Source organism: Thrips palmi, unplaced genomic scaffold (genome assembly GCF_012932325.1).
Source record: "Thrips palmi isolate BJ-2018 unplaced genomic scaffold, TpBJ-2018v1 HiC_scaffold_4, whole genome shotgun sequence".
Lineage (NCBI taxonomy): Eukaryota > Metazoa > Arthropoda > Insecta > Thysanoptera > Thripidae > Thrips > Thrips palmi.
The window spans coordinates 14458035-14468699 of record NW_023144631.1 but is presented as its reverse complement, the minus strand read 5'-3'; the positions used below and the strand labels follow the sequence as shown (position 1 = coordinate 14468699).

Here is a 10665-nt window from a genome sequence, read left to right as displayed (position 1 = left end):
CGGATGGGTCCCCGAGGGTCCCGGATGGGTCCCCAAGGGTCCGGATGGGTCCCCCAGGGTCCCAAATGGGTCCCCAAGGTCCCGGATGGGTCCCCAAGGGTCCCGGATGGGTCCCCAAGGGTCCCGGATGGGTCCCCAAGGGTCCCGGATGGGTCCCCAAGGGTCCCGGATGGGTCCCCAAGGGTCCCGGATGGGTCCCCAAGGGTCCCGGATGGGTCCCCAAGGGTCCCGGATGGGTCCCCAAGGGTCCCGGATAGGTCTCCAAGGGTCCCGAATAGGTCCCCTAGGGTCCCAATGGGTCCCCGAGGGTCCCAAATGGGTCCCCGAGGGTCCCAAATGGGTCCCCGAGAGTCCCTAATGGGTCCCCGAGGGTCCCCAATGGGTCCCCGAGGGACCCGGATGGGTCCCCCACCCAGGGGCCCAAATGGGTCTCCAAAGGTTCAAATGGGTCCCCCAAGGCCCCATTCGTTGTCCAAAGGTCCCAAATGGGTCTCCCAGGGTCTCAAACCCATAGGGACCCTGGGGACCCATAGGGACCCATAGGGACCCTAGGGGACCCATAGGGACCCTAGGGGACTCATAGGGACCCTAGGGGACCCTAGGGGACCCATTTGGGACCCTAGGGGACCCATTTGGGTTCCTGAGGGACCCACCAGGGACCCTTGGGGACCCATTTGGGACGCTGGGGGACCCATTCGGGACGCTGGGGGACCCATTCGGGACCCTGGGGGACCCATTTTGGACCCTAGGGGACCCATTTTGGACCCTGGGGGACCCGTTTGGGACCCTGGGGGACGCCTTCCGGACCCTAGGGGACCCATTCGGGACCCTGGGGGACCTACTCGGGACCCTGGGGGACCCATTCGGGACCCTGGAGGACCTATTAGGGACTCTAGGGGACCCATTCGGGACCCTGGGGGACCCATTCGAGACCTGGGGGGACCCTGGGTGACCCATTTGGGACCTATTCGCGACCCTGGGGGACCCGTTTGGGACCCTGGGGGACCCGTTTGGGACCCTGCAGGACCTAATCGGGACCCTGAAGGACCATTAGGGACCTGGTGGGGACCTCTAGGGACGCGGTGGGACCCCACGAGGACCCATCCGGGACCTAGCAGGGACGCAAAAGGGACCGGCGTGTGACCTCCAGCGACCAATCGGGGACTTATCTCTGGGACCTGCCTGGGACCTCCTGGCGTCCGTAAATGAGATTCGTGGTAACGTATAACACTTAATCGGATTTTTATTCGTAAAATAACGGACATTTTTCTGACCGTGTAACCTCCGGTCTGATAATTACGAAATGCATTGTTGAGTTTAAGGTCAGAGGGACAGCACTAGGTTTACAAGCGCGCCTGTTGTGTGGAGGTGTTTCTGGGATCACCTCTCCCTGTGACTTTGCCTTAAAGGAACTTCTCCCTTGGCTTTCTTCATCGTCATCGGAGGAGGGGCAGTAGACAATTTTATAGAAAAGCAAACATGTAAGCAAATTTGAGGAATGAACTGCAAGAACTGCCAAAGTTGTTAACATGGAGGGTAGTGTGATAAAAATAAAAAGATGGGACGGGACAGTGAGGAGGTCTAACTTTTTAAAAGAATTGCGGCATGTATGTTGGGGAGGGAGATTTAGCAGAATCTTCAAAGCATCCTTCCAGAGGCTGAAGACCTTATGGGTATATTTGTTAAGTACATTTGAGTCATTTGAATCAAATACTTGATTCAATTGAATTGTCATCATATATCGGCCCTGAACCAGGATGCAGGTTGATTGCGGCAGTGGGGCCAGGTCTGCATTTCCTGTCTGATAAACCATGCATAAATTGCAAGTGCCACTAAATCAGACCAGCAGCTAAAAGTTTGAGAATTGTATAATTGATTTGAAGTCTTTACAATCTGCACACACAAGAAAGAAAAGTTTAAATGACAGTACTTTCATCTACTCATGATGGAAACATAAACACTTAAGTCAAAAAACAGTATGTCTTCAAATGAAAGTATATGCAATAAAGTAATGATAACATATCGACCCTGAACCAGTTGCAGGCTGGTTGCGGCAATGTGGGGCAAGTGTTCATTCCATGTCGGATGCACGTGTCACACACTGAAAAAGTCCCACAGCTGACAATGGCATATCGACCGCGTGTCCCGTAGTATGCACTCACGCCAACGTCGAGCCACATCACTTAAGTTCTCCGGTAAGTCTTCTGCATCTGAAAATTCTCCACTTTGCTGCTCAACAAAGGTCGGACGGCTTGAGGCCTAGTAGTGGCCGGTGTTAGTCCAACTAAAAGGCCGGACCCTGCACTTTTTCCGCATGCAATGCCGCTTTGCACATCGAAAGTTAAGGCCAAAAGAAACGTTTTGACCCGCAGACGCATTTTTTTAATCCTTTAGGAAAAAAGTTATGAAGGGTTAAATTTAACATGGCGCCTTACGGGAATGTCGGGTGCCCCACCCTCCCTTACCACTGTGCCCGTTAGTAGACGTCAGTGAATTATAAATTGAAGCAAAGCTTTTGAGTTGTGACAGTGCTTTTGACTGATCAACTCCTGCTAATCTAGACAGAGTTGACAGTGAAGAGGAGTACCACGCACATAGCAAACTCGTGCCAAATCTCTTAGGATCTAGCTGTGATTGACTTGGCATGGAATGACCCCTATTTAAAGTTAGAAATGCTAGCTTCATTTCTGTCATTTCTGTCTTTGCGTTTATTCTGCCTACTATAAACCTATTCTTAGGATTATACACTGTGGTCCCGCCTTTTGCGATTCGGCCAAGTGCAAGGCAAAATGCAAGGCAAGGCTTGCATTTCGATTTGCAAATGACATTTTCGCAAGGAACACCTAGCGTGGTGTATGCGTTTCCTATAATTGCAAGTAAAAACTTGCAGAAACGCAAGGCATTCATTGCACTGTCTCCCGCCTTGCGATTCTGCAAGGCAGAACGGTGCAAAACGCAAGGTTTGCCCTGCGCAGTCGCATGGAAGGCCTTGCAGAATTGCAAGCCCATCCGCACTTCGACGATGCAGGCCGTCCCTTGCGGTAATGCAAAGGATGCTTTGCGATTCCGCATGCCTCGGCCTGCGGCTTGCCCTCGGGCTTGCCCTGCAACAGTGCAAGCAGACCATTGCGTCTTGACTGCAAGGCTACCCCCACCATCGCACGCAGCAGCTGTCCCCTCCGGCGCGCTCGGGCCATGTGGAGTACGGCGCCGTCGGAACCTCGACAAGTCCTGTAGTCTCGGGGTAAGCGTCCGCGCTACGAAGCTACAGGACCGGGGTTCGATTCCACACACCCAGTTGCGCATCAGCCCTTTGGGGCATGCTCCATGAAGAGAAGAAGATGAGGAGGAAGAGGCGCATCGGGAAGCGTGCCTTGCAATGGAAGTGCAAGGGCTGCCTTGCAGTATTGCAACCCGGATCGCAAGGTGTCCCTTGCATTTTTCTTGTGCGAGTGTGAGGGCTGCCTTGCACTTTTGCAAGGCAGACCCGGGCAGACCGCACTCCATTCCTTGCGGGACCGGCAAAGCGGTCCTTGCACCTTTGCAAGGTGTTGGGTGCGGATCTGCAAGGCACGACGCAAGCATTGCCTTGCAGTTCTCTCGGTTGCATGGCGAGCTTTGCGGCTGAGATGCAAACGTTCGCATGCGTTTCAGTATCATGTCGAGCCTTGCAAAAGTGCAAAACACGAGCTAACCGTGTAGCGGCAATCGTCTTCCTTGTGATTGATTCTTCCACAGAAGTGACATGGTGTGGGTTTGTAACGACAGTTGTCAGACTTATGATTTGCCTTCTTACAGTGTCGGCATTTTTCAGCCTTACAGTCACGGGCCACATGGCACATCTTGTAACATGAGTTACAAGTTATTCTGTCTTTGACAGATTTGGACCGAGAGGCCTGAATGACAACTTCAACTGACTCTTCCTTATTCTCAATCATTTCTGCTTCTTCGGTCTGAAGCCGAGAACATAGATTATCAATGGTCCTGTCAGCAGTGGGAACAGAATACCATGCAGTCGAGAATGCTGTATGCTGCTTGGGCATGTATGCTGCAGCATGCTGGTGACTTGGTTACTATGGAGGTTTCATTCACCTCATGGTCGAGTGAGTTTAACTGAAAAGCAATCTGTTGCACTGCACTGACGTTTTCCAAAGCAGTCTTGTTATTATTCCACTTTTAAGAGTACAACTCTTGAAGTAGATGGCACCTTTGGTGATCGGTGTCTTTCTCATAAATGTCCTTTAACTTGTCGAACATTTCTTTGGATGTAGAGCAACTCATCAGATGCTGGTTTACTGCCTTGCTTGTTGTTTGAGTTATGTAGAATTTAGCTTTTGCATCATTCTCTCTCCTTAAAACTCTCTGATCATGTGCAACCTCATCAATAGGGAGTTCACCATTCACATTGCGCATGAGGTCCTTGGCCTCAAATAGAATTTTAAGTTGAAAAGACCACATGGTATATGTAGCGGCATTTTTAAGTTTTGTCCGATTGTAAGTATCTGGCTTGTCCGACATTTTTACAGCGGATTCCCTCAAATCACTTTTTGCAAGAAAGGCAATTTAAGACAGATCACTATCTCACAGAGCACTTGAAAACGGTACCTGGGCCCATAACCTTTTGATGTCGATTCGGGAGAGGAGATGCCAAGAACACACAGTAAACCAGGTGTAGATCAAAGTAGAAAGATTTATTCCAAGGTTCAGGTATATATCAGTGACAGGGAAGAACATCAGGAATCAAGACGATGTATCGATTTGTAGGTCTCGATTAGACCACTGGCAGGGATGGTGGTTCAACAACAACACCAACACCCGTTTAATGTTCAATGGAACCTAACCTTCAGTTGAGGTTAGGTCTAGTATATACTCAGTGACAGAAATGCGAATGTATTGGTGAAGCAATTGCAGTTTTTGCCATTTTATTAATTCCGTTGATACACATCCGTTGATACACATCAGAGGACAAACAACTTAGACAATTGTTTTACACCGTTATTTCAAATTTAGGTTATATTTCACGTCACTTCAACGCTATCTCAACCTTTCGACGTTCTTTCAAGGGAAAATTACACCAAAATTCAAGTTGTTTCCCCCTCGTCATTTTAATGGTACTAATTGTAAAACAAAAAACAACACTTGAGTTTTGAGCTTGGCTAGCGCTCTAAGTGGGCTAGTATCCAGGGAATATAGTGACCTACCCTCGTGTAGACTCCCGGAACGCCGGGGTCACCACACCCTTTCCCGTACGATACAATTCCAAGAGCGAGCAATCTCTTCCTATTCCTTCCGACGATTCCCATGAGAGGACCACCACTGTCACCCTGGCAGGTATCTTTGTGTTCGAAGCCACCACCTGCGCACAGTTGTTTGGGGGTGACGTTTGGATTCGTCTTCCTGCAGCTATCAAGTGACACCGCTGGCAATACGACCCATTGCTTGACGTCGCTGGTGGACCCCTCTGAAAGCATTAAAATTCTTTTGTCATGATCCATGGCAGGTAATGAAGCAATACAACTTGACAACTTTTGCCGGTTGAACAATCTGAAATTCGGTGTCAGGCGAGGCCTGTCTCGTTCCTCCGTGCACACCGATTAAACTAGTTGTCAGCAAAATCAACCAAGACGGACCACTTCTTCCAGCGACCCTCCCCGATTTGCCTGATTCTTTTGTAGGCTTAATAACTAACTAAAGGAGAGTCTACAGCGTTTTGGGGGGTTTAGTCTAAAGGTATTCGTCGAAGGTCCCATCTGAGGTCATATTCTTGTTCCTTGGCCAATTTCACAGGGTGGTCCGAAAAACACTTTTTTCTCTGATCGGAAACGGGCACCGGGCAAAAGTGGCCACTTGACATCAGAAACACACCTGCAAAATTTTTTTCCGATCGGACAATATCTTCGGTTCCCACTTTGAGGGGGAAGTTTCGGATTTATAGGTAAAATTAGGCAATTTGCAAAACTGACTCGGATGCGCTGCTGATGCGTCCGGATGGTCACTCGGGAAGAAAAAGACACCTTATGTACTTTAAACAGCATACCGAGCTTCATATGTGGCCCTACTACAATACCCAGGGACCAGAAGTACGGCCGAAATTCCGTGTTTTGAGTAAAATCAACTCTTTTGCTTCCACGAGTTGTGTGTTCGTGGTGTGTGATGTTTCAGCACTCGGACACTTTCATTCCAGGAAGGTGACATCACGTAGAAACGAACGTGACAAAATGTCACCAGAGAAAAAAGTGTTTTTTCGGACCACCCTATTTCACTTACAGGGGACCAAATTTTAGCCTTCTACTATGATAAGTGTATAACTAGTCCAAAATACCCAAATTCGTGTTTTTTCTCCAAAAGTTAAACTAAAGTTGGCCATATCTCGGGCAATAAATTTTTGGTGGACCTAACATTTTGGCTTTAGACTCTCCTTTAGTTAGTAATTACGCCTACAAAAAATCAGGCAAATCGGAGAGGGTCGCTGGAAGAAGTGGTCCGTCTTAGTTGATTTTGCTCTGTACATAAGAGGTCTAAACGAACTTTAAGGGGAGATTCTGGTGAAAATGCTATTTTCTCCTAAATTGGTCCCGCTGTTAAAATTTGTTAAAAATTTGATGTCTTACCAAGTATTTATTAAAATTTTTCATTGGAGAGGCACACTCTATGCATTGAACCCAGTCGCAGAGCCTTTCTCTCCTATTTAGGCTATAACTTCAAAAATCTTCTTGCGCATACTACTTTGTCGTAAAAGGTTGGCCTTGACATTTTTCACTTCTTCGATTCATTTTTAAAAGAGGCCGGCATGCTCAACTCAAAATGTTAATTACATTTTTATTCACAAGCTTTCAAACCAAGCATTTCACTATAATTGACCAAAAATGTACAAATTAGAAGAATTTTAGGGACTTTTCAGCTTAAAAAGCTTACAATTATTACCATAATGGAAATTTTGAGCTATGCATGCCGGAATCTTTTGAAAATGAATCCGACAAGTGAAAAATGTCAAGGTCAAGCTTTTACGACAAAATAGTATGCGCAAGAAGATTGTTTAAGATACAGCCAAAATAGGCTCAAAAAGACTCTTCGACTGGGTTCAGAGCCTGGCCTGTGCTTTCAAAAGTCAAATTTTAGTCTCCTCGAAGAAAGATTTTATATTCCGAACAAATTGTGACAGTGGGATCCATTTGGAAAATAGCAAGATTTTCACCAGAACCTCCCCTTAAGCTAACAGCTGCAGCAGCTAACGTCGCGAATATCTTTTTTTAAGCATGCAAAATGCTTATTATACTTACTGAAAGTGGTTGTTCCCCAACCAGCAGCCAAAAGATATTTACCGTTCAAGTTCATGTCAGCCGTTTTGGTGCTGACAGGCAAACATATTGGTTTGACCCACACTGAAATCAAGAACAAGCCATGTTTAGTTGCTGTGGCATCAAAATGTCGCCTCCTTTCCCGAAGTTAAGGGTAGAATGCACGCCAGACTGCGCTGCACGAGACAAGCTCCACGCCTGCAACGCGACTGGCGATTTTCGGCCTGGACCTGCGGCGTGCAATTTTGCTGCGAACCGAGGACGGTAAACACGGCACCTGGTTTTTTCAGGAAGCCTATGGAAGAGACTTAGGCGATTTCCAGGGAGTTCCTGAGCAAACCATGAACCGTTTTTACCGTGATTCTTTTATTGGTTTTGGGTATATATTTTATAAATTGGCTACGAGACAGGTCACTTGGAAAAAAGGAGTTGGTTTGTTGGGTTCATTGGTGAACCGTGCAACTTCATTCTCAACACTTAAGAGTGGTATAAAGAGGCCCAAAATTTTTGGCAACTCCCGTTTTGCTTGTCAACCTCTCAAAGTAGTGATCCTTCATCCAGGCACTTACTAGTGAAAGTGACTTCTTTTTTCAACCGAATAAGTGCAATGTCATTCTTAAATGTGCTCTTGGAGTACTGGCGGTGTATTATTATCTTCTCGGCCGTGAACACCTGGGTCTTTTCTGCACACACATCATTGTCATCGCAGTCAGGGTCAACACTCCGTCGGTGTTCGCCGAGCAAAACCTTGACGCGCCTTGCGGACCTAATGAAACAGTATAACGCAATGGTATGCAGTTGAAAAGTTGAAAAAAAAAAGAGATTTAAAAAAATTCTCTGAAAATGCGTTTGTACTCACGTCTCCTCGTCAAAGCAGTGTGCAGCCGTAAGAACGTATCTGCTGCTGATGAGGGAGCCGCCACACACAACGTATTGCTGTGGATCTAAAACAGGAAAGGCAAAGGAGCAAATATTTTGAATCATTCACTGGTTATCGAACAAAGGGACTTGAGTCCACATTTTAGTCGAAATGGTTTGATTGTATTCTCAGAGTGCAGGCGAAACTTTACACGGAATGGGAATCGGAATTTATAGCGTTACCAAACAACTTAGGTCCACTCGCACACAGCACGAGTCCATCCGTTTTCTGTCAAAACATGATATGTTCGTTCACATATTTTGTGACAAAAGCACTCATGTCTAACGTAACGTTTTAAACTTCACAGTGACTCGTGAGCTCTTTTGTCAGAAAAAAGACTGGTCTTAAGTTGTTTTGTCCGAAAACGAATGGACTCGCGTTGTTTTGACTGAAAAGGAATGGACCTACGTCAAACTGATACTCATCTGTGAGTAGAGTAACCTCAGTTATAAATGCCATGACTGGTCACCGAACATTTCGTATTGTTTTCTGAATATCTCATCATCTTTCACCTGCAATTTTGATGTCCATTTTGTGAAAACTAAGCATGAAAAACACTAAAAACGGACTCCTGAAAAAAATAACTGAACTGGTCTCACGTCCATTTGCCCGGTGAAAGTTGCACTAACGGTATTCATAAATGTTCCTGCATCTGCTTCAGATCTTCAAAGTTTTCGGCCTTTTCATGCTAACAGGTATTATCATGCATTGATGGACTACTTACTTAAATAGATTTTGATCAATGCCAGCCATGGGAAGTCTCCTAATTGCGCTTCGATACCGTTTGTTATAAGTGCTGTCGGGTTACGACCACAACTAGTAAGAGGCAAGAGGGACAAGCCTTGACCTGTAATCACAGTTTAAACAAAAATTAGTTTCTCGTCTCCTGTCGAACTAAAATGAACGCAACATGAAAAAATTTGAGTTTTGTTGTTGACTAACTCGTATTTTCGAAAAATGTGCGAGGAAGACAGCCCTAAAATATAGTTCACAGTTGAGAGTTGCAACTTGCAAGTGTACCACGACTGCATAAACCGGAGGGACACCGATCTGAGATTAACTACATGTCGACCCTTGGGCATACGCGAGAGCGCAATATATTCTCTGTTTTCGTGATACAAAATTTACCCGGCAAGACTTGTTTTTAACTTATTAAAAAAATAATATTAATATATTTTTTTAAAATAAGTCTTGCCGGGTACACTTGTGTTATCCTAGATAGTTATTCGAGATGGGTTTTTGACTAAATAACAATTTTCTTTTGGCCACACAAGGAAATTTTAACTCCAAGAGATCAATCAATTACTCCACCTTGCGGATTAAGCATTAAAGTATCCATTCAGCTCAGAAACATTCTTCTTGCAGTCACTAGTATGTTCGAAATCTAACAATAGTATTAACTAAATTTTTGAGAAAACCTCAAAAAAGTCTAAGGTGGATGGCGATTTATCTATTTTCTGCCTTCCAAAATATGAATCCAGGTTCCGGACTATAAAGTAATATTTCAGTCAAACGCTTCCGAACTCATTTTTGTGACAGCAAGTCAAGTCACACTCTGCAGACACTTATTCCATGAATTAGCGATTGTCCATATTTTGTGATTAGTGTAGTAATACCTACTGGTAACAAGGCTCCTCCCAGTTGCGTCATCCGTTTCTTCTTCCGGCTCTTCGAGTACAGAAGGACTCGGACAGCAGACGATGGGCTGTGTGTTCAGGTAGCCGCACACCTGGGCGCTGCCCTGCGCCCAGGAACAGTGAACTGCACATGTCCCGTTCACACCTGCTGCGACGTCGTAGCACGGAGTACCTACAACGTGAAAGCGATTGTTGCCATTTGGCTGATGCATGTTCTAACAGAAAAGTGGCGATTCAAGTCTTTGGCCTGTCCCGTACGCTCTCGCTTCGCTTTCTCAACAGCAACATTCTGCTGCAGCAAACTGCACTCACCTTCAATTTTAGCACTCGCGCTGGCTACAAAAAGAAGTGTAAGCGCGGCGACCGCCCAAGCACCGCGCAATGTTGCCATTGCTGAAGTGTGGGCCGCGCCCGTTTGCCTGCCGCTTTAACTGAAGCTGGCGGACTTGTTTTTGTTTTTCAAATCTTGTTGTTGAATGATGACTTCCGATAGCAGAGGCACCCTTGACCTCCAAGACAGCCGGGGATTCCCGGGAAGGCCTCGGCCCAGCCAGAAATCAAGAAAGCAGGTCAGAACTGGCTAAATTTCCCGAAGATTTGACACATGAATACGCAGTGTAACAGAATTCGAATTAATTTTGGACTCGGAAGATAAGGTGTTGATTCTTGGGGCCACCGCAAGTGCTTCTGCACTGCTCGGCAGGGTTAGTAAGTTGCACCGTTATCAAACGGTCCACACTGAGAATAAAGAAGTCTTGATCAACAGTCAGTTTTGGGCGAGGCATACTTAAACCAAATTTTGCTGAGGATC

The 10665-nt window shown here is 46.3% G+C and overlaps 2 protein-coding genes across 2 annotated transcripts; both read right to left on the bottom strand.

Annotated features, from left to right (window-relative positions):
• Window positions 1-548: 548 nt before the first annotated feature.
• LOC117649903 (merozoite surface protein CMZ-8-like) lies at window positions 549-926 on the bottom strand. The gene has a single exon (XM_034393088.1). The coding sequence runs from the start codon at window positions 924-926 to the stop codon at window positions 549-551; it is 378 nt and encodes a 125-aa protein (XP_034248979.1).
• A 3965-nt stretch (window positions 927-4891) lies between these two features.
• On the bottom strand, window positions 4892-10322 carry LOC117649306 (CLIP domain-containing serine protease 2-like). Its single transcript, XM_034391930.1, has 7 exons — window positions 10167-10322; window positions 9838-10026; window positions 8942-9064; window positions 8158-8242; window positions 7868-8064; window positions 7281-7382; window positions 4892-5461 (listed from the first exon to the last, which is right to left on the bottom strand). Exons 1-7 carry the CDS (start codon window positions 10243-10245, stop codon window positions 5157-5159), a joined length of 1080 nt encoding a protein of 359 aa, XP_034247821.1. The 5' UTR covers window positions 10246-10322; the 3' UTR covers window positions 4892-5156.
• Window positions 10323-10665: the final 343 nt, after the last annotated feature.

Bases quoted from the DNA above. Each gene is read 5' to 3' on its own strand.
- LOC117649903 (XM_034393088.1), bottom strand. From the start codon at position 926: ATGGGTCCCCCAGGGTCCCGAATGGGTCCCCTAGAGTCCCTAATAGGT.
- LOC117649306 (XM_034391930.1), bottom strand. From the start codon at position 10,245: ATGGCAACATTGCGCGGTGCTTGGGCGGTCGCCGCGCTTACACTTCTT. The intron at 10,027-10,166 runs GTGAGTGCAGTT...TTCACGTTGTAG, and splicing joins CGCGAGTGCTAAAATTGAAG to GTACTCCGTGCTACGACGTC. The intron at 8,065-8,157 runs GTGAGTACAAAC...CTGTTTCATTAG, and splicing joins CACTGCTTTGACGAGGAGAC to GTCCGCAAGGCGCGTCAAGG.